Here is a 22,273-nt window from a genome sequence, read left to right as displayed (position 1 = left end):
GCGGGACGCGCCGCGCCCCGGACTGTTGTGGAAGCGGGGCTGCGCGGGCGCCATGGATCGCTACTCGGGCGCCTTGGAGGAGGCGGCGGACGGGGCTCGGCAGCAGGAGCGGCACTATCAGCTCCTGTCCGCGCTGCAGAGCCTCGTCAAGGAGCTGCCCAGGTGTGTGTGGTTGGGGGGCGAGCGAGGCGGCGGCTAGGACAGCCCCGGGCCCCGCCGCGCTCACCTCCCGTGCCCACCCGATGCCCGCAGCTCCTTCCAGCAGCGCCTGTCCTACACTACGCTGAGCGACCTGGCCCTCGCGCTGCTGGACGGCACCGTGTTCGAGATTGTGCAGGGGCTCCTGGAGATCCAGCACCTCACTGAGAAGAGCCTGTACAACCAGCGCCTGCGGCTTCAGAACGAGCACCGGGGTACGGTGCGGGGGGCGGACGGGGCCCCTGCGCGGGGCGGACCCTTTCCTGGGCGGCGTCCCTAAGTGCGGCCCGCCCCAGAGCGCGGACCTCTGGTGACCAATGCGTCTGGCTAATTGTGTGTGTATTCTCTCTCCCCACCATCAGAAACCCTTTACCCGGGCCCCTCCCGCGCGCCCATCGCCTTCCAGGCGACAAGGCCTGGGGCTTGGTCCCCCCCCCCCCCGGGGCCACGGCCCTTGACAGCTCCTGGGCACGGGGTCCGCCCCTACACTCCGCAGCAGCTGTGCGCGTTAAGAGGTTCCCGCCAGGTGCGAAGGCGCGGGTATCCATGCACCCGCGCTCGCACCACCTGATTCCCGTCATTTCTGCCTCATTTTTCCAGCCCCAGGATAGCGCATCAGGTGTGCTTGCACTCTCCCACCCCAGATCCGCTTAAGTTCCTTATGTTCCTTCAGTGCGCAGGAACCCACAGCACCCCAGCATTCCGGCACTGTTGGCATCTGTGGTGTAGCTGAAGTGGGGGCATGCTCCTCCCCTGGTCATGACCCCCCGGCTCGCAGCCTTTAGCGGAGCCATCTCTCTGGGACAGGGTACTGGCCCCCATGACCCTCCTGGAAACGGAGCAGCCCTCCTGCCCTGACCCCTTGTGACCTGGTCTGTTGTGGCCGCTTGCGGAGCAGCGTGCAGGAGCTTCCGGGGGGGGGGGGGAACATCCCTGCCTCCACATCCATCGTGCGGTCACTTGACCTGTTCCTCCTCTGTGTGTGGCAGCCAAGGTGGAAACCCTGTGCGATGCAGGCCAGGCATTTGTGCAGAGAGGGCTTCCCCCAGGTCCCCCCCAAAGATGTGCAGCCCCGGGTGGTGTCCTTCCGCCCCGATGTTCGGGTGCTTCTCTCAGTTGCGCCAGACAGCTGTCAGATCTTCTCTGCTGAAATGCTGCCACGTGGCTCTGTTACGCTGGGGAGAGCTGGGTTATCCTCTTCATGGGCATTCCATTTTTGATTTGCTCATCTCTTGTTGCAAATGTTTGCCTCTGGGGCCAGCACCGTAGCATAGCAAGTTAAGCCTCTGCCTGTATCTCCGGCATCCCAGCAGGCACCAGTTCAAGTCCCTGGTGCTTGGCTTCTGATCAGTGAGGTGTGTGCAGCAAGCCAAGAAATGGGACAGGGAGAGGTTGAGTGGGACAGGAAAAGGTTGAGTGGAACAGCACCCCGCTTCCTGTCCCCCCACCACCCAGGAGATGAGGGCTCCTCCTGGGAGGTAATGTGATGGGTCTGCGCATGCTTGTGGCTGGTGGTCCCAAGGTCCTCATGCCATGTGTTGTCATCCCTCCCACTCCATGCCCATTGCCTCATTTACAGCCCAGCAGCCATGGAGTTTTGCCCACTGGCCAAAGGGTGAGCCACAGACGGTGGGCTCACGACACCTTGGACTTTGCCACACTTGGGGCTGGAGTTGGGCAGCCGTGGGAGCTCTCCGCTCTCAACCAGTGAGCGGAGAGGCCTGTGTCCTGGCACGGTGGTCCCTCTCCTCTGCCACCTTTTCTAGTCCTTGCGCAGCATGATGTCACCTGAGACTGGCCCGTGTTGGCCATCCGAACCAGAAGCCACCAGGTGGCAGTGTCCACCTGCCTCCAGGGTGTTGGGGGGCAGTCATGAGACAGGGCTGTTGACTCCTTTGGCTTGGCTGCTGTGTAGTGGGCCCCAGGGGCAGGCGCTGAGGGGTGCAGTACAGACTGGGCCCCCTTTCTCCTCGTCTCCCACCAGTGCTCAGACAAGCCCTGCGGCAGAAGCACCAGGAGGCCCAGCAGGCCTGCCGCCCACACAACCTGCCAGTACTGCAGGCAGCCCAGCAGCGTGAGCTGGAGGTAGGTGGGTACAGGGACAGTGCCCAGGCCTGGTGCCTCCTGCAGGTACCACCCAGCTCTGCTGAAGGGCCCTGAGTGAATTGGGAGCTGGTGGCCACAGGCCTCAGCCTGGGGCAAGGGGTACTTATGGAAGCCCGGGGAGTCCCAGCATGTGGCTCTCCCAGGGGGCTGCAGGGTACCCTTCTTCAGGGCTGGGTGAGCAGGTGCTGCTGGGGATGGGTGATGGGACTGGAAGAAGGTGGTGGGAAGGGGCTGGGGAGGCTGAGGGCGAGCTGAGCCCAGAGCTGTCCTGGTGCTCCCTCCCCTGGCAGGCAGTGGAGCATCGGATCCGGGAGGAGCAGCGGGCGATGGACAGGAAGATTGTGCTGGAGCTGGACCGGAAGGTGGCTGACCAGCAGAGCACGCTCGAGAAGGCAGGGGTAGCCGGCTTCTACGTGACCACCAACCCACAGGTCAGCTCCCTGGCCAGACCTGCCCGCAGCCCGGCTGTCCCCAGTCCCTTGATTCCACTTGGGGAGATTCCTGCCCCAGGCCTGGATTAAGGGCTATGGAGAAGGGGGCCTCTTCCTCCTGGCAGGCCCTGGCCAGGCTTCCTGTCTGAAAAAGTGGGCTCCATGGCCTCACTGTCTGGGGCCAGTGTCCAGCCCTAGAAAAGGGTGACAGGAGGCCAGGCCTCACAGGGTGCCCCTAACTCACAGGAGCTGACGCTGCAGATGAACCTCTTGGAGCTCATCCGGAAGCTACAGCAGAGGGGCTGCCACGTGGGGAAGGGGGGCCTGTGACAGGGCACGCCCCCTGCCCAGCACACCTGAGAAGGCAGCCCTGCCCCACCTGCACCAGAGGCAGCGTTCAGTCACAGAGCTCTCCTTCTGAGGCCCAGCCGCCCGTGACAGGCCTGCGCGTGTCCCCCACCTGTGTGTGGAAGTGGTGTCCAAATGCAAAGACGGTGTCATGAAGAGGAGACACAGCCGCCACCTACCCCACGACTCAGTAGAGAGGGGACCCAGAGGCCCTAGCACTTCTCTCTCCACGGGACTATTGCGACCTTCTGCAAGCCCCAGGCTGCATGCTGCTGCTGCTGCTGCTGTCCTCGGCTCCCTCCACCAGCAGCTGCAGTCACTGCCTGGGAAGGGCTCCCGGCCCAGGTTCCATGGGACCCAGAGAAATAAAGGCGCCTGGGCAAGGCGTGTGCGTGGCCGGTGTGACAGCTGTGCAGCTGAGCCGCAGCCAGCAGAGGGCAGCATTCCATCTGCAGCCCGGCACGGGACAGAGACCTGGCCCTGGCTGGCTGAGGACCTCACCCAACTCTGCTCCACAGGGGGCCAGAGAAAGCAGAAACCTACCAGAGCAGGAGGAAACAGGTGGGACTCCGGGGGTCCAAGCAGGGCACCCCAGGAGCCAGGCTTTAGCACTAGGAGCACCTTGATGGTGCGGGTCTGAGTCCACAAGCCCCTCCCTCCACTGCCAGAGCTGACCCCATGTGAGGGCCCCCAAACTGGCCCAGAGACCTTGCAACTGGTGGAAAGTGGTTTATTGAGCAGGTGGGCTCCTCCCACCAAGCTGCCTGTACACTCCCAGGCCTCGTGGGGTACCCCTGCCTTGGGCTTTGTGGCTCAGAGCCTGGCAGGATTATGTGGGGATTGGTGGAGGCACAGCTCTCATCAGCTCAGGCAGGCATCAGACTTGGCCCATATTAACAGAACTGGGGACCTCTGGCGCAGCCAGCCCTGCCTTCAGCAGGTCTGGGAGTCTTGGGTGTAGAATCCTGGAATCCATGTGCAGCACAGTGATGGCCGGAGTGCACCCAGGCTGAAACTCCACAGGCCGAGGGGTCGGAGTGCCTGGGCGTGGGCTCTAGGCCGGGCAGTACAGGAGGCTGCGGGTGCGGAGCCGCCGACAGAGCTCCTGCCAGAGCAGCTGCCGCTCTCGCTGGGCGCCCTTCATGATGCCACTGTTCTCCAGGGCGCGACGGGACAGGTAGGGCAGCACTTCCATCACAGGGCCATAGGGCACGTATTTGTACACGGGGAAGCCCGCCTGGCCTACATATACAGGGCCCACGCAGCCGTGAGTCCCTGACCTAGCCAGGGTGTACCTGCCCACCCTCCCGACCCGGGAGGCCCATCTTACCCAGGGGGAAGCTGATCTGGTCACACATGCCCAGCAGTTGCCCAAAGTACACCTGGCGGTCAGCAGGGTGCAGGCCCAGCTCCTCCATCCTGTGAAACAGTGAGGCCAAACAGGCGAAAGCCAACCTTAGGATGCTATTCCACCCCAATCCAGGGCAGGGCATGGCTCCTGCCTCAGCTCACTACCCCACCGTCCACACACCAGCCCCTGTCCCCTCTCCTATACCCCACAGCCAGGCATCTTCCTGCTGGGCTGCCCTGTTGCTCCCAGGAGGTGGCTCTCCCCCAGGGGAGCATTGGGGGGCTGCAAGGTGGCATCCTTCCCCAGAGCTCCTGTGTGCCAGCTGCAGCAGCTCCAGGCCTCAGCAGGCAGCCACACTCCAACGGAGGCTGTGGCTAAGGTGTTGGGACTTTTATGTGGAATGAGCATGCAAGCCAACACATCGCTTTTCTACGACACTTTATATTCTGTGCACATGGGGTAATTCAAATGCATTATCAAGGGGCAACCATCTGGAATGCTGGGATCCCATATGGGCACCAGATGTTTTGCTTCTGATCTAGCTGCCTGCTAATGTGCCTGGGGAAGCAGCAGAAAATGGCTCCAAGTCCTCAGGGCCTCGCACTTATTCAGGAGACTCAGATGGAGTCCCCAGGTTCCAGCTGTGGCCTGCCCCAGCCCCAGCTGTTACAACTCTGGGGAATGAACTGGCAGCAGAAAGGTTCTCTACCCAACCCCCACCACCCCGTCTCTGTAACTCTTGCCTTTCAAATAAAAATGTAAGAACATTTAAAAACAAACAAACAACGCATTGAAGTTAAAAGCATGTGATCAAGAAAATAATTTGCACACATGGTTCACACTGCGTGTGAGGCACTCTGCTTAGATCTTGGCATGGGCAGGTGCAGTTGTGTCAGGCCAGCTCTCTGGACACTTCCCCCTGGGGGTCTGAGATGCTGAAGGCTCCCACCTTGTCATTCCCAGCCTCCTACCTGCCGCTGAGCCTCAGACCTGAACCCTCTGCCACACCTGCACCCCGCCTCCCCTGGAATCAAGGGGCTGGGGGTGGGGGGGAGGGACCAGGGCCTGAGGTGGGGAAGTATGTGGGGGGGACTCCTGCAACACTGAAGAACCTCCCACTCCCTCTCTCGCATCACACTTGTTAGGATTCTGCCAGAGTCGTGCTCCACGGGACAAACATTTAAGGCAGAAACAGACAATATTAAATTCCAAAATGCTTTTTGAAATGTTCCAGGAAATTGCTTATAAAGCGAGACCGTGCGCTGGAGGCGTCTCGTGTGGGGGTGGGAGTCTGAGACTTGACGCCGTGTCTACCCACATCAATAAGCTGTTGAAATCGCCTAATGAGGTCCCCCCCGCCTTTGAAACGTCAATAAGGATTCATTTTCAGTCCTGCCAACAGCTGCTGTGCTGCTGCATTGCAGCGGGGGCCCGCCGCAGAGGGGCGCTAAAGCCGCAGCAACTGTTCTTCAGCCCGAGCACCTGCGCCCCAAGGCCACAGCTGCTCCAGCTGCGGCTGGGGTGGGGGTCAGCGCCTACCTGCGCAGCGTGAAGCGCACAGTGTCCTCGTTGTGGGAGGCCACCATCACCTCAGCCCTGGGGTTGTGCTTCAGTTCCTCCAGGACGTAATTGAGGCACCTGGGGAGAAAATGCATGAGTCCACTGCTCTCCCCTCCAGCGCATCAGGGGCCGGAAACGCAGCCGTCTCCACACCCACCCCCGTCAGAACCTTGTGCCTAAGAAAGATCAACAGCCGAAAAAACAGCAAGCAGCGGCTGGAACCAGGCAGCTGCCATCCCACAATCAGATCTGCTGTCACTCCACAGGGGGCCCACATCCCTGGTGACAGCTTCGGTTCCCTGGGAAGACAGCCGACAGTGTGTTGTGAGGAAAGCCGAGAAAGCTAGCCAGGCACTTGGGCTGCTGCCTAAGACAGCAGCGGATACAGCCTCCAAGTCCCAGCTGTGGCTCCCAACACCAGCTTTCTGCCAGTGCACACCCTGCCGCCGCCCACGTGGGAGACCTAGTTGGAGGTGCCAGCTCCCAGCTTTGCCCTAGCACAGCCTCAGTCATTGTGTGGGGAGTGAGCTAGTGCATGAAAATGCTCGTGTGTGTGTGTGTGTGTGTGTGTGTGTGTGTGTAGGCTCTCAAAAAAACAAAAACAAAAAAAGTTCCTGAAGGTCTCTGGTGGGGCTTGCCTACTGTGTGCTCCAGGGAACTGGCAGTGCTCCCAGCACTGCCACCAGTTGAGGACACTCGGGCAGGCTCAGCTGGATGTTTAAGAGCTGCACCCTAGATGCCAGAAAACCGTTCAGCACAGGAAGGGTCCCTGTGCAAGTAACCCCGGATGTCCCCCGACACAGGCTGCTGATAGGTGCGGGTGACCTTGCACACACCGCCATGCTGGCTGCTGAGCTAACACCACTGATGACAAGGGAGACGTTCAAGGGCAAAGCGCAGTAAAAGCTGATGGGGCGGTCGACACTCAGGGGCTCTTTAATGCTGCTGCTGCCGCCAGGAGGGGAGCTGGGACCAGTGAGGGAAGAGAAAGGCGCACGGGCACACACACACACACACACACACACACACACACACACACTCCTTTCAGCAGAGTGTGCACAGGCAGTCTACATAAAAATATCATCACGGGGGCGGGCCGGTTCCTATGCCGGGCCACTCCACTTCCCATCCAGCTCCCTGCTTGTGGCCTGGGAAAGCAAATGAGGACAGCCCAAAGCCTTGGGACCCTGTAACCCGTGTGGGAGACCTGAAGAGCTCCTGACTTCTGACTGACACAGCTCCAGCCGTTTCGGTCACTTGGGGAGTGAAATCAACAAATGGAAGATCTTCCTCTCTGTCTCTCCTCCTCTTTATATATATATATATATATGACTTTGCAATAAAAATAAATACATCTTCAAAAAACAAAACATCAATCTTAGGGCCTATGGAACTATATCATAAAATGATAATAAATTTTTTAAAAAAGTAAAATTTTAAAATTAAATTTAAAATAAAGATAATATATTAAAAAAAAAAATCACCAAGACTAGCAGAGCCTAAAAAGCAGGTACATGACCACTAGATTCCATGCTGCGTGACTTAAACAGCTGGAAGGAGTGGTCATTCAGGGCTTGGGCACACCCGTAAGTGTCCACAGGAGTCAAACTTGGCCAATTTTGTTTGTTTTTATTATTGTTCTGTTCTAGGTTTACCAAAACAAAACAAAAACAAAACCGGCAGCTGGCATTGTGGTACAGTACTTAAGCCACTGCCTGAGCACCAACATTCCATATGAGTGCTGGTTCGAGTCCTGCCTGCTCCATTTCCAAGCCAGCTCCCTGTTAATGCTCCTGGGAAAGCAGCAAAGGATGGGCTCAGTACTTGGGTCCCTGCCACCTCTGTGGGAGACCCAGATGGAGTTCTAGGTTTCTGGCTTCAGTGAGCCAACAGATGGAAGAGTTCTCCATCTCCCCTCCCTCTCTGTTTCAAGTATATATAGTTTCAGCCTTGACACACCCACCTCCCACTCCTGCCAGAGTTCTGGACCCCAGAGCAGAGAGGAGGGGAATCTGACTCCAGCACAGTGGGTCCCGAGTCCCTCTCCAGGTCCCTTCCCAGGAAACATGAAGGCACACCTGTGGTACATGGCATTGGTAGCCTCATATGTGGGGTTGATGGGATCCTCGTAGCCGACCTCCGCGGCACGGGCTCGCTCCTGGGCCATGTAAGCACCACGCACCAGCTTGGCCCCAAAACACCAGCCCTCTCGGCGGGCCAGCTCCACGTCCAGGGTCACATTGTCGTAAGCATCCTGCAGGGACAGAGCCCAGCTGAACCAGGACAACCATCAGGATCCCATGATCCTGTGATCCGGCACGGTTGCAGGGGAACACTAAGGCCAGATGGCAGCCGCCAGGTGAGAGGCAGCTTGGGGAGCTTGGGACACAGCGATGGCTGAAGGATGGGGCTCTTGACTTCTGTCCCCATGGAATACTGAAGGCAAGGAAGACAGTAGCTGCCCCCTGTGTGTGCGTAGCCTGGGGACAGTAGTCACTGAGTTCTTGGGGTCACCAGGAAGCAACTGACAGGGAGATGTGCACACTCAGGCACCTGCCTGGACACCCCGCACCCCTCTGGTCCATCTGTGTCCACCCAGCATACAGCTTGGAAGGCACTGAGGGCTGGATGGCCAGAACCCACAGGGGGTACTGGAAGTGGGGCTTCCTGCAGAGTGATGGCCCACTCCCTGCTCTGTTTGTCCCATCAGTCTCCCCCACCTTGGCTCAGGTGGGGGGGGTGTCTCCCCACTCCCAGGGCCTCCAGGTGGGGCCCACAGGAAGCCTTGCAGCAAGCCAGCCCCACCTTGAGGTAGCACTGGTAGGTGTTGAAGATGAGTGGTTTCTCCACGTTGAACTTGCGCTGCATCTCCAGCGTTAGGCGGCTAATGGCCGGCTGGAAGTAGGACTGTTCAGCGTCCACCATCAGCCGCACGCCCAGTTCCACGGCTCTCTGAGAGACACAGACAGAGGCTGCTGACTCATGCCAGGACAGGTACCCATGCTTGGTGCCATCCCCGGGGGGGAATCCCACAAAACTACCCGTCCCCCACCTTGGCCAGCACGTCCATCCTCTGCAGCAGCCGGGTCATCTGCATTTCCTCCGCCTCTGTGAACCGAGACAGCAGGGGCTCCAGCTGGCCTGTCTGTGGTGGGAGATGGGGGAACATGCGGTCAAAGTTGTACTACAGAGCCCTGGGACACCCCAGCTGTCTCATCATCATGGATGCCCCCAGCCCATGAGCACCCACACTCATTCCCCTCCCACAGGGACAGGAGGATCCCCTCCCTGATGCCCTTCACTCACTCCACATACATCACACACACATCACACACACACACACACACACACCCTGCCCCAGGCTGGCTGGACACAGCCCCATGTATTGATGCCCTATCTGGAACCTTGTGGCTAGCCAGCTCCTGCCACCCTGGGAGCTCACTGCCCATGCAAGACAGCCCTGGCTCGGCACCCTCCTGGCTCTCGTCTTGGGGATGGAAGCTTGCCCTGGGAACCCATGGGCATTCAGCAACACCCCTCCAAGCACCCCTCAGACAGCTGTATGACAGGCAGGGTTACCCTGAGTGCAACACACAGGCACCCAGTCAACTCAGAGCCATCCCAGGCCTAGGTTTGGGGGTGATCTGATACACAGCTTGGTTGGGGGACAGCTCTCCCAGTACCCTCTCCTTGGGGTCCTCAAAGCCCCATGCAAGGCTCAGCCTGGACACTCTGTGGATGCTATCCCCTATGGACCACATGGGGTCCCCAAGAGGGACAGCAGGAATCACCCATGTAAACCCAGCTCTCAGAACCAGGACTTGCAGAGGAGGAAATGAGGGGAGCGGAGCATTACCTGCACGTTGGGGACCACCAGGTGCTTGGAGAGCCGAGTCCTGCTGTCGATGAGACTGCTCCAGTTCAGCAGGTCCACAGTGCTGAGGAACACATGCATCAGCAGCGTGGCAGCACTGCCCACACACTGGGAGGCCCTGGCCTACACCAGTCCATTGCCCAAGAGGTAGCCCCAAACCCACATGCCACAGTGGCCACCAAGGTGCTTCACTTCAGTGCATTTACAAATACCAAAATCTGAGGCCAGTGCAGTGGTGTGGCAAGCTAAGCCTCCACCTGGGAGGTTGGCATCCCCTACGGGTGCCAGTGCAAGTCCTGACTGCTCCACATCTGATCCAGCACCCTGCTGATGTGCCTGGCAGAACAGCAGAGGGATGACCCAAGTCCTTGGCATCCTTGTACCCACGTGGGAGACCCAGAAGAAGCTCTAGGCTCCTGGCTTTGGCTCAGCTCAGCTCTGGCCTATTTGGGAAGTGAACAGCAGAGGTGGAAGATCTGTCTCTTCCTCTAGTTCTGACCTTCAAGTAAAATAAATCTTTAAAACAAATATCAAAAGCAAGCATGGGGGCTGGTGTCATGGTGCAACGTGGGGTCCCTGTCACCTACATGGGAGACCTGGATGGAGTTCCAGACTCCACCATTAGCATGCACCAGCCTCAGCCACTGTGGATATTTAGGGGGTGAACCATCAGGTAGAAGAGTTCTCTGTCTCTTGCTCCCTCAAACTCTGCTGAGAACACCATAGCCAAGTTGGACTCAGAGACAGCAGGTGGCCGTTCCACAGAGACCCCTCCCCTGTACACATAGGGAGGTAGTTCCCATGATTCCTCACAATCAGGACAGCTGAGAAGGGACCCAGATGACCCCGTGGGGCTCTGCTGGGACCAGCAGTGGCCAAGCCTCGGGCCCAGCAGTGCCACCCTCTGCTCCAGCCCAGGCAAGGCAGCTCTTACCCTGACACACCCAGGGTCTCTGGTGTAAACCAGTCTTCAATCTCTGCCCGGGACGCGATGCCCATCTTCGCGACACTTTCCTGGATGGGCCAGAAGGCGCTGGGTCAGTGTCAACCTCTGCCAGCCCCAGTGGCAGCAAGCAAGGACAAACATCTGCTCCTGGCTCCTGTTTCCACCCTAGTGGCTATCTCCATCCCCCCTGTGTGCCCTGAGGAGCCAGCTCCAACCTGCCCCTGCTGCCCAGGCCTCAGAGCCCTGTCAGCACTCTCCGGATAACCGCTCCCTCCTCCTCCTCTGCTCCCTCTTCCTCCCCCTACTTGTATTCCCTCCTCCTGCTGCTGCTCCACAACCTCCCACCTCCCTCCTCCTCGGTGACTCCCAAGGCTGCCAGCCCCCAACCAGCCTCAGACAGCTAACTCCTCTCCAAGCCCCACCACCCGCCCTGCTCCAGGCTCCTGCCCTCTGGCACCTGTAGGGAAGAAGGGAGGACAGCACAGCCCCACCTGTAGCGCAGCCACCTCCAGCTTCGTGTCCATGGCAGCGCGCCCGGCCTGCCCTTGTTCTGCGGCCATTTGGTGGAAGAACCGCCTCCACTTGGTCAGCACATCTGAGAACTGCAGCTACAAACGTGGGGCCTGAGCCACGGGTCTGATGCCTGGACCCCACAAACAGCCCCACCTCACCCAGGATGGGGGTGGGCTCCAAGGACATAACCAATCCCTGCCCCATCACGGCAGCCTCCAACTCACGGACACACAGACATATACCCTTTCAGCGAGGGCAGCCCTGAGGCCTTGGTAGAGCCCCCTTGCTCCCCATCCTACCCCCTCGGCAAAAGGTTCCAGAACTTACCAGAAATTGGGGTCTCCCCAATGCAGTAAGCTTAATGGCTGAGAAGCCATCATCGCTGGCCCCACCTGTCATGAGGAAGAGCCAGCAGGGCCTCTCAGGAGACGTGGGCCAGGTTGAGCAGGGAACATGGCAGCCCCAGTGCCTCCCACTGCTGGACCCAAAGCTGGGTCCCCTTCAGAAACCCCCATGAAGCGGGAGGTTTGCTGTCAGGAAGACCCCAGCCAGACCTGCCTGCAGCTGGGCAACTCCAAGGGTTGCCCTGTGCCTCCCAGCTCTTCTCCTAATCTGTTGTCTCCCATGTGTGGGCTCCAAAACAGACACCTAGACACGTGCAGGCTGGCCACATAGGGCCCTTCTGTTGCCCCTTTCCTCCTGTAAGTCCACAGGGTCCTAAGAAACTGCCCCTTCGCCTTGGCAGCCAGGAACTGGCCAGCCCCTCCCAGTGCCCTACTCCCACACCTAGCAAGCAGTTACTACATATTAACTCACTCCCTGAGCTTAAAAGCCTCCACTGCCACATCAGAACCACCGTCCTGGACAGCTCTGCCGGGTGTGTTCTGAAGGATGCTGCTGCTTGAGAGGTCCCCTGGCTAACTTGCACACCATCACAGAGACTGTGGCACCAACTTCCTGACCTGGCCCTGGACCCCAGTAGCAGGGAGGAGCCAGCAGGGGACAGGGCATGATACTGGGGGCTACTCAGCCCACCCATGCCCAACTTGGCACCTGGGAGAAAGTATAGTGCCTAGGGTGAGAGTGGCCAGCTGAGATGGCACCTTTGCGGGAAGCAGCTGGAGGTGGACAAACCCTGTGCAACCTGGGCTGTGGCCCCTCCCTCCCACACCAGCATCTGCCTGCACACACATGGGCTGGCCCTGGCAGGTGCAGCCAGCACACAGGGCCCACCTGAGGCTTCGATGCAGCGCAGGAAGGTCTCCATGTGGCTGTCACACTTGGCCTCGTTGGCATAGAAGTAGGTGCGGGCACAGATGACCCCATCCCTGCGGTCGCCAAAGGCCGGGTGAACCTGGTATTGCTTTTCCCTCTTGCTTGTACCTGGAAAGGTAGATGCAGCCTGAATATGGATCCACAGAGTGCTGCCTCTGGCTACTGCTGTGCACCCAAGTTCATGTCCAGAGCCCTGCTGCCCTGGGGATGGGCTCGTAGGGTAAACCACCATGAGGCCTGAGGGGCCCAGGTGCCTGTCCTGTGCTGCCCTGCAGATCTCCGCTCTAGAGCCACCCTCCTGTCCCCCAGTGTGTGGCCCCGAGCCCTCAGCACCTGCAGAATGGACTTGGTCCAAAGGATAGGTCATAGAAAGAAGCAGGAACTATCCCCAAGCCAAGGCATTGGCAGGTGTTGCCAGAGAGTCAGGGGACAGGGTGGGCTGGAAGCCCTGTGCACAGAGAGGAGTCCTGGCCACCAACCCTTACCTCAAGGTTTGTGTCCCCAAACAACAAGCCTCCCCTGGGCCACTGGGATGTGCCTAAGAGTGGGGACTCAACCCTGACACTCACCACTGCCATCCTTCTCTGCCTCTGAGGTGCAGGACCTGTGGACAGAAGGAAGAGACCATGGTCAGGGTCACCGCAATTGCTGCAGGTGCCCTGGAGATACAGGGACCTGACCCTGAACCTGACAGCCCATTCCAAAAGGTTGGCCTGGGTGGGAACCAGCCCCTGCTCAGGCCTGGGGAGTTGGGAGTTTTAGACAGAGTGCCCCCAGTACAGGTAAGGAGTGTCAGAGTTCTCAGAACAGCCTGGAGCATACAGCACCTTCTACCCTGGACTCCGCCCCGAAGAGACAAGACACTCAGCAGACAGGGTCTTTCCCCCTAGCCCTCAGCTTCTCCCCACCCCCACCACCTCCTCCTCTTCCCCTCTCCCCCTGCCAGCTGCCCCTGGCTGCTGCCTCACCTCCACGGTTCCTAGGCAGGTGATGAAGGCCCTGCCCCTCCTGTGTTACCTCTCTCTCCTCCTCCCCCCTGGGGCTACTTGGCAGGCCATTTTTAAACGACAATTTGGTTTTGTTGTGACTCTCCCTACTGGGGGATTCTCTGCTTGGTCCCTATCTGCTGCCTCACCCCTGCCTCACCCCTGCTTCACCTCTCTGCAGAGACCTAGCACCCCCCACCCACCCACCAATCCTCATGGCAGAGCCTACTGCTGCGCTATTCCATCTGGGATGGATTCAGAGAAAAGGATCCACCAATCACTCCCTGCTAACCCTCTGGCCCAAGCGGTCTCCCATGTGACTTGGGATTTGGAAGTCTCCTTGAGTTTTCTCATTTAAATTTCCTTCTGGGAAGGCAGAAAGGTGGGGTGGGCGCCATGTTGTAACAGGCTAAGCCTCGTCCTGCAGCAGCAACATCACACAAGGGCTCTTGTTCGTATCCCAGCTGTTCCCTGCTAATGTACCTGTGGATGCAGCAGAGGAAGACTCAAGTCCTTTGGTCCCTGCATCCACTTGGGAGACACAGTACCGGTTCCTAGATCCTGGCTTCGGAGCAGCCCAGCCCTGGCTGTTGCCACCATTTAGGGGAAGTGAACCAGCAGATGAAAGATCTGTATCTTGCCCTCTGCGTAACTCTGCCTTTCAAATAAAAGTAAAATAAATCTTTCAAAAGAAAAAGTAGCTGCCAATGCGTTGGTTCACTCCCCAGGGATGCCCACAATGACTAGGACCAGGGGAGGTGCTGGCTGTGCTGGACCAAAGCCAGGAGCTCAGAACTGCATCCCGGTTTCCTACGCAGGAGGCAGGAGCCCAAGAACCTGAGCCATAACTTGCTACCTGCCAGGGTGCGTGTAAACAGAAAGCCAAGTCGGTCCACAGGCAGGGATCAAAGCTGAGCTCCCAGATATGGGATGCCGGTGAAGACTTCTATAGCCAGCCACAGCTGGAACCCATAGGAAAGCTCTGGCCCCTGGGACTAAGGAAAAGGCAGATGGCAGGTGTGCTTGGGATGCCTCCCACACCAGTGGACCCAGTGCTGCCTGTTGGCCCTCCTGGCTCGCGAAACAAGTCCGGGATCAAGAAATCACCTGCCAGAGTGTGTCCACCCCTTCCCATCCCTGGGCAATCCCTGGTCCAGGTCATGAGCCAGTAGTCACAGCCCCCACCAGCCCCCTGAGCGGCCAAGGGGGAGCTCCTCTAAGTGGCATCGCTGCCCACAAGGCCACCATCCCCTCCCACCCACACCCCCCCAGGGTTGGGAGCTCAGTGGGCAGGCAGCCATGGCTCAGGTCAATGGCTGTGACAAGGAGAGAAGGGGGAACATTGTGCTGCCCCACACATGAGCTCCAGACTCCCAGGGACTGGGCACCCCTGAGGCCCCTGATGTGGCACCTGCAGGGCCAGTTCCAGGAAAAAGGCACCTAAAGGAGACCACCTAAGAGCCAGAGGAGGTGGCCTCATTGCTACCCCAGGCAGAAGCGCACGGAGCCAGGATTGGCAGCTGTGGCCTCTGAGTGACCCTAGACGGGAAGAACTGGTTCTGCTCATGACATGCACAGCTTCCGGCCTAGGTGACACACATTTCATGAGGCCCGGACAGCTTTCTCCCAAAGGGCCTCTGGACACACTTTCTCCCAGACAAGCAGGGGGACTGAGCCAGCAGCACACATGTGCTGCCTTTGCTGGAACTCTCCCTGGAGAAATATGCATACCTATCCCAGGCTCCAGGCAACCCAGGCTCACCCAGGAGACACCTGTCCCAGGCCCCAGGCAGCCCAGGAGCTGCACAGCTGAGACAGACACCTGCCAGCCGCCCTACCTGGGAGCTGGTGTTCTCTCACACTCATAGGACAGACATCCCCAGGCCCCTGTCCCTGGGAGACCCCCTGGGCTCCTCTTCTGGGGTTGGAGTGGGGGATTACTCCCTCCCCCAAGGCCTGTGCATGTCCCAAAGTGTCCTTGGAAATCATTCCTCCCAGCGGCCACGCTGCCTGTGCCTCCTGCTGTGGCTGCCTCCATCCTGCCTGCACCTGCTCATAGTGAGGCTACAGGGAGGCTATAAGACCAACCCCAGGGCTTTCTTCATTTGGGGGCAGTGGCCTCAGGCGACAGGTCTGGTGGCCAGAAGGGTAAGTCAGAAAGACAGAGGTCCATCCACCCCATCCCACCAGGGAGACACCCAAGTAGATCCCTGTTCCCACACTGCGCAGGAAACCTGCAAGCCAGTCGCCTCCGTCCAGGAATGCCTGGTGAGCAGCAGGCCCCTGAATGGCACAGAATTTGGGAGGGGTTCTTACAAGTCCAGGCACCACCCGGGGCAAATAGCAGTGGCAGGCCACCCTGTGGGCAGAGCTGGGCCCCAGGCCACAACACCTGCCCGGGCACGAGATGGTGTGAACCTTAGCCAATAGGGAGGGGCAACTCCTCCCAACCCAGAGCCCAAGGGAGGGGCTCCTGCAGCCTGACAGGATACAGGCCACCAGCTCCACCCTCAGCCAGCCTGGCTGGAGGCCCTAGAGCACACGGATATTCCACAAACAGCCTCATCAAAGGTTGCCACCAAGTGCCCCCACCTCCTTTGGCTAGAGGTTCCCAGTGGGCCAGGACACTCCGCCTCCCGAACAGCCAATCACAGGGCAGAGGCTGGGCTCTCCCCAGCCAATCAGCAGCAACTGGGCTGGCAAGCAAGTGGAAACAAGAGGAGACATTCCGTTCCCAGGCGGTGGCCTCATGTGACCTGCCTTTCTCTAGGGGGCAGGGCAGTGCAAACACAGAGGACCTGACAGGGTGCCTTGGGACTAACTGCTGTCACAGGGTCCTCCTCCTCCTCCTGAAAGCATGCCAGCCTTCCTGACAACAGCACCCAGGACTTAGCCTTGCCCTGACCTGCCCTTCAAGCCCCAATCAGTGCTCTGGGAAGCAGAGCACTACACTGTGTGGGGCCTGGGACCCTGTGTGCTCTACGGGCTGCCCAGGGCAGTAATTTAAGGAGAGCACTCAACTGCCATCTCCATGGCATCTGGGCAGGAGGCCAGACAGAGCCACATGCAGATTAAGAAACCATGTAGGCAAGGAGCGTGGAGTGGTAGGACCTGCCCAGCCAGTCAGGGCTCACCAACATGTATGTACAGGGACCGGCCCTGGGGGGCACCCAACTCAACAGCAATGTGGATTTTCTATCATGTTGCAAAAACACTTGCATCGTGAACCCCATCACTGGACCATAAACCATGTAAAACCAGGCACGGGGCTGGATGCTCCCATCCCCTGCTTCTACCCGACTCGGGCACACACCAGCACCCACCAGGGTGGAGGCCAGCAGGTGGGCTGCCCAGGCTCATGTTCCCCACCCCCAGTCTCACTCCATCTCCTGGCGCTCTGCCTCCTCATGGCTCAAGTCCTCTTCCACACCGTAGTCCAGGATGGAGCCTACGCCAAAGGCCCGGTTGTGCTGGATCAGGGGCCGAATGGACTCCTGGTCCTCGCCGGCCACGAACTGCCCGTAGAAGGTCATCTTCATGAGCTTGTCAAACACCTTCTGCCCCAGTAACTTCCTAGCCATGTGCAGCAGCTGTCAGGGCAAAGAGAAAGATCAGATATATTTTCCTGTTTTTTGTTTGTTTGCTTGCTTGTCATTTTTTAAGATTTATTTTATTTTTATTGGAAAGTTAGATATATACAGAGAGGAGGAGAGGCAAGGAGGAATATCTTCCATCTGTTGATTCACTCCTCAAGCGGTCAAATTAGCTGCAGTTGTGCTGATCCAAAGTCAGGAACTAGGAGCCTCTTCTGGGTCTCCCACATGGGTACAGGGTCCCAGGGCTTTGGGCCATCCTCAACTACTTTCCCAGGCCACAAGCAGGGAAGTGGGGCTGCCGGGATTAGAACCATGCCCATCTGGGATCCCAGAGTGTGCAAGGCGAGGACTTTAGCTGCTAGGCTACTGTGCTGGGCCCTTGGTTTGTTTTTATTCCAAGTCCCTTTAACCGTGCATCAGCCCATAAGATTTATACTAGAACCTAAACAGGGTCAGGTTCAGCTGGAGCAAGCAGAGTCTGGAGCAGGAGCCAAAACGGTGCACAAGGGCCTGCGAGGGGAATACTTGCTCCCAGAGCAGCATAAGGCCAACAGGAGGGGCTGCCGAGGGCTGGTCAGCTGTACCACTATCCCTCACCCCCCCAGAAAATTACCACCACTATGACTGCCACCTCCCAAATGTCCACCTGTGTTGATGCCAATGTCCTGAGCCACAGTGGACACAGTCCCCACAGCCTGTGCTGGGAGCACAGGGGAATACCCACGAGCTGGCTCTGAACCACATCTGCACAGCCCTGGGATGCCACCAGGGGCAGGGCTGCCACCAGGGGCAGGGCTGTGCCTTTGTATCGCCTCTGTGAACTTCATTTTTTTTTTATGCTATAAAAACTAGAAGGTGAGGAGCAGGCATTGTGGCACAGCATGTCAAGCTTCCACCTGCAACACTGGCATCCCATAAAGGCATCGATTCAAGTCCTGACTGTTCTCTTCCAGCCCAGCTTCCTGCTAATGCTGCTGAAAAAGCAGCAGCAGAGGAGTGTCCAAGTGCGTGGACCCTCCTGCACCCACATGGGACACCCAGAAGAAGCTCCTGGCTTCAGCTTGGCCCAACTGTTACAACCATCTAGGGAGTGAACCAGTGAATGAAACTTTTTTCTTGCCATCTCTCCTTCTTTCTCTGTAACTCTGACTGCCAAATAAATAAATTGCTTTTTGTTTTCTTAATAATTTGGAAAAAGAAAAAAAAAAAAAACAGAAGAGGAACATGCTGACATCTGGGATGAGCCAGCCCATCCCAAAGTAGAGTCAGGGATGGCAAGGAGAAGGGCAGATCCAGCAGCCCTGATCCCCAACCCACCCCCGGGGAAGGGGGCAGTGTGCAAGGGCAACTGGAGGGAAGGGGTCTTGGAACATCCCAGAGATCACCCAGGGAGACCAGGGTTGTGGCTCAGCACGTTAAGCCACAGCTTGAGACATCCCAGATTGGAGCACCACTCCCTGTTCAAGTTCCCTGCTAATGCACTTGGAAAAGCGGCAGACAGTGTCTTCAGCACCCATGTGGGAGACCATGATGGAGCTGTGGCTCCTGGCTTTGGCTAGGCCCAGTCCTGACTGCTCTGGCCCTTTAGGAGTAAAACAGGGGATGGAAGATCTATCTCCTCTTCCTCTCTCTCTCTCTCTTTTTTAAAGCGAAATGACAAAAACAAAACAAAACAAAACAAACAAACAAACAAAAAACAACAAAACCACCAAGGTTAAGCAGCGTAGTGTTGGTTTGCTCCCAGAAAACTAGCACAGCGCTTGGGGGAAAGAAATTCCGGACCATTTTAGCTCTGGGAGAACCACAAGCAACAAACTGCAAGGGACAGCCTTCCATGGCCCTCCTGCCTAGCTCCCTGCTCCACATGGCTTTATCTAATTCTGCCACAGCCACCACAGCTGCCAGCAAACACAGGAGGAAGGGTGGGGTGGGGCGGAAGCTCTCCCAAGGGAGGTGGCTCTGAGGGAGAGGCAGGGAGTGGCCGAGGCCTTTGCTGGATGGGAAGCAGAGTAGCCAGCACTCAGACCAGAGCCCATATGGATGCCAGTATCACAGGTGTCAGGTTAACGTGCTGCACCACAGCGCCGGGACCTTTTCACCTTGACTGACTATGCCCCCAATTCCAGCGAGGGCTCAGGCGCTGGAGTGCCTGCCTCGGCGTGGCCCAGCCTCAGCTGTGGGGAATATTTGCAGAGTGAATCAACAGAAGGTGGCTCTACCTGTCTCATTCTCTCCCAAATAAAAGATAAAATCGGGCCTGGCACAATGGCCTAGTGGCTAAATCCTTGCCTTGCAAGTGCTGGGATTCCATATGGGAGCCAATTTGTGTTCTCGCTGCTCTACTTCCCAACCAACTCCCTGCTTGTGCCCTGGGAAAGCAGCAGAGGATGGCCCAAAGCATTTAGGTGCCCGCACTCGCATGCAAGATATGGAGGAAGCTCCTGGCTTTGGATCAGCTCAGCTCTAGCCATTGTGGTCACTTGGGGAGTGAACCAGCAGAGAGAAGATCTTTGTTTCTCCTTCTCTGTCTTCTCCTTTCCAATAAAAATCTGGGAACTGAACCCCTGACCACTGGAAAAAAGACCTCCTTCCCTCTCTAACACTAACTTTCAAATAAACAAATTAAAAAAAAAAAATCCTGCTCTAGTAACAGACAAAGGTTGCACTGTTTGATTGCGGATGACTGCCTGTGGGGAGCACTGGCTTGTCCCTCTCCCAGCTCCGAAGCCATTGCCATGGGAACCTGGGCCTCCCTGGCCAGTGGGAACTGGGCTGAGTGCCGGCCCTGGCCTCAGCTCCTGCAGCCCAAAGAGCCAGTTGCACAGGAGGCCTTCTCACCCTCCCCCCGCAGGCCTGGGTACCTGGTGGGCACACATCACCAAGGGCCAGCCCACCTCTGCCTCATCCCCTCCAGCACCAGGCACAGAAGCCCACCAGCACCAGCGAGACTCCCACCCTGCGAAGGAGTTCCCTTCCCTAGGATCCAGAGTTGTCTTGGGGGGAGCCCACAGCAATGCCCATGCACCCCATTGTCTGCCCCTGAGCTGGCGCCAGAGGGAACAGCAGAGCTGCCAGGTCAACCCCCCACCCCCAGTTAGAATGCAGGGCACAGGAGCTCCACACCCCAGCTCTGCGGCCTCCTCAGAAATCCTGAAACCGGCCTTCCTCCCTGTCCTACCCAAGCAGCCACCACTGCCCCTCCCTGGGCACTGGCTTCAGGGACTGGGTCCCCGTGGGCGACCATCCCCTCCCTCCCTCCCTCCCTGCCTCCTGCCTGCTTCTTTCCCTGCTCCCCTTAGATGCTGGAGTTCTTCTTGAGGTTTCGTCACTTCCTTTCCCTCACCAGCTCCTGCCCTTTCTCCCAGCTGGCCTGGGCTCTCCCACAGCCAGCTGAAGTTTCATGCCAGGACACCATCGTCTGCTGCCACAGACACCGCCACGCCCCTCTCTTCCCTTCCTCCATGACCTGTTTCTACCACCCCCTTCCCAAGTGGATTCTCGCTCACACCTGCCTCTGATCTGGCACATGTCGCCCTCAACTTCCCACCTGCCTCAGCCGCACGCGTCTGCTCTCCTGAGGGACGAGGGGGGACACCAAACTCACCAGGTGAGAAACCCACCATGCCTGCATGGAGATTCTCCAGCTCTGGGGGGTGGGAGTGGATGCTTAGGAGTGCATTTACCTTCGGGGAAGCCCTCTCAGGATCCAGGTTCTAGATGGGTACAGGAGCCACTTCCCCATTCTGCCATCCCCACCCCGCCCCAGCATGGCTCAGGGCGGCCCTTATGAGGCATGTCTAGTGAGGACTTTGGGGGGAACTCTGAAGTCACTCTCCGTAGCTGTGCCCAAGGGACGGAATGAGAGGTGCTGGGTTTCACACCGGTCTCTCTCCAAAGTGGCCGCATCTTTGGTTAATGGTTGATAAGTCACAGGCAAGGCTGGAAAACTCGCCAGGAATGCGAGAATCGCTGCCCTCTCCCCGACACCCTGCGGCTGGGGGTGATGCTCGGGCGCCCCCGGACCCGCGCGCGGCTTCGGCCCCCCGCCCGCCCCGCGCACCTGCTCGTGGCGCGCCAGCAGCGCGGGGGACGCGCACAGGCGCAGCACCAACAGACTGCGCACCAGCTCCCAGCTGCGCCGGCTCCGGTACGCCTCCTGAGCGTTGCCGAAATCCACGGCGGGCACCGGCCGCTGCACGGCCTGGGCCTCCCCGCAGCTCGGCACGACCCCCGGCCCCGGCCCCGGCCCCGCGGCGGGCTGTTCGCGGGCCGCGGGCGCGGTGGACAGCGGGGCGAGGCGTGGGACGCCGGGGCGCAGCACGGAGCACACACGCCGCAGAGCCATGACAGAACCGCCCGGAGCGCCCGCCCGGCTTAAATTCCCGCCGCGACCCCGCCCTTCCCTCCCGCCCACTTCCCGGGAGGCTCCACCCCGCGCGCGAGGACGGCCGTTTAAATACACGCCGCGGCCCCGCCCCTCTGCCGAGGACACGCCCCACTCTGGGGCCACGCCCCTCCCTCCCACTCCCCCGGCGGCCGCCGTTTAAATACGCGCCGCGGCTCCGCCCCTCTGTTGAGGCCACGCCCCACTCTGAGGCCACGCCCTCCCAGGGAGGCTCCACCCCACGCGCGGCGGTCGTTTAAATACGTGCCGCGGCCCCGCCCCCACTGTTGAGGCCACGCCCCTCCGCTCGAGGCCACGCCCCGCGCCCGGGAGGCTCCTTTCCTGTGAGCTCATATCAGTCCCCGCACCTGAATCAGGGGTGCCGAGCACAGTTTCTGCTGGGGATGGAAGTGTGGGACAGGCAGCATGGGGGCACGTTCTACCTCCCACACATGTGTGGGCACTTCAGAGAACCAGTGCTGGGGCAGAGTGGGTTAAACTGCCACTCGCAATGCTCGCATCTCATTCGAATCCCGGCTGCTCCTCTTCCGATCCAGCTCATGCTAATACAAAGGCATTGGAGGATAGCCGAGTGCTTGGACCCTGCATCCTCCTGGGAGACCGGGGTGGAGCTCCTGGCTTCTGGGTCCAATCCGTACCCCACTGGGGGATGACCACTGCATGGAAGATTCTCACCTCCTTCTT

At 58.9% G+C, this 22,273-nt stretch overlaps 2 protein-coding genes across 3 annotated transcripts; one reads left to right on the top strand and one right to left on the bottom strand.

Annotated features, from left to right (window-relative positions):
• On the top strand, positions 1-5,213 carry DGCR6L (DiGeorge syndrome critical region gene 6 like). 2 transcript variants are annotated; one of them, XM_041003793.1, is made up of 5 exons: positions 1-162; positions 253-413; positions 2,183-2,283; positions 2,595-2,735; positions 2,982-5,213. In XM_041003793.1, exons 1-5 carry the CDS (start codon positions 53-55, stop codon positions 3,063-3,065), a joined length of 597 nt encoding a protein of 198 aa, XP_040859727.1. In that variant the 5' UTR covers positions 1-52; the 3' UTR covers positions 3,066-5,213. The 2 variants fall into 2 exon arrangements, with proteins under 2 accessions (XP_040859727.1, XP_040859726.1); XM_041003792.1 differs by having other exon boundaries at positions 39-162; positions 2,568-2,735.
• Positions 4,138-21,529, bottom strand: LOC121172023 (proline dehydrogenase 1, mitochondrial-like). The gene is made up of 14 exons (XM_041003791.1): positions 21,245-21,529; positions 16,970-17,178; positions 13,172-13,206; positions 12,561-12,710; positions 11,655-11,719; positions 11,306-11,422; positions 10,803-10,882; positions 9,851-9,932; positions 9,047-9,139; positions 8,800-8,946; positions 8,073-8,248; positions 5,974-6,072; positions 4,414-4,502; positions 4,138-4,325 (listed from the first exon to the last, which is right to left on the bottom strand). Exons 1-14 carry the CDS (start codon positions 21,527-21,529, stop codon positions 4,138-4,140), a joined length of 1,815 nt encoding a protein of 604 aa, XP_040859725.1.
• Between the last annotated feature and the right edge of the window lie 744 nt (positions 21,530-22,273).

This window comes from Ochotona curzoniae, unplaced genomic scaffold (assembly GCF_017591425.1).
Source record: "Ochotona curzoniae isolate NIBS_2020 unplaced genomic scaffold, NIBS_Ocur_1.0 scaffold_274, whole genome shotgun sequence".
NCBI classification, from domain to species: Eukaryota; Metazoa; Chordata; class Mammalia; order Lagomorpha; family Ochotonidae; genus Ochotona; species Ochotona curzoniae.
This window is presented reverse-complemented; position numbering and strand designations above follow the sequence as displayed.

Excerpts from the sequence above, each read along its gene's own strand:
- DGCR6L (XM_041003792.1), top strand. The coding sequence starts at position 53 with ATGGATCGCTACTCGGGCGCCTTGGAGGAGGCGGCGGACGGGGCTCGG. Across the intron at positions 163-252 it reads CTCGTCAAGGAGCTGCCCAG|CTCCTTCCAGCAGCGCCTGT; the intron begins GTGTGTGTGGTT and ends CGATGCCCGCAG. Across the intron at positions 2,736-2,981 it reads ACGTGACCACCAACCCACAG|GAGCTGACGCTGCAGATGAA; the intron begins GTCAGCTCCCTG and ends CCTAACTCACAG.
- LOC121172023 (XM_041003791.1), bottom strand. The coding sequence starts at position 21,529 with ATGGCTCTGCGGCGTGTGTGCTCCGTGCTGCGCCCCGGCGTCCCACGC. Across the intron at positions 11,423-11,654 it reads TGGGGAGACCCCAATTTCTG|CTGCAGTTCTCAGATGTGCT; the intron begins GTAAGTTCTGGA and ends CCACGTTTGTAG. Across the intron at positions 9,140-9,850 it reads TGGTGGTCCCCAACGTGCAG|ACAGGCCAGCTGGAGCCCCT; the intron begins GTAATGCTCCGC and ends CTCCCACCACAG.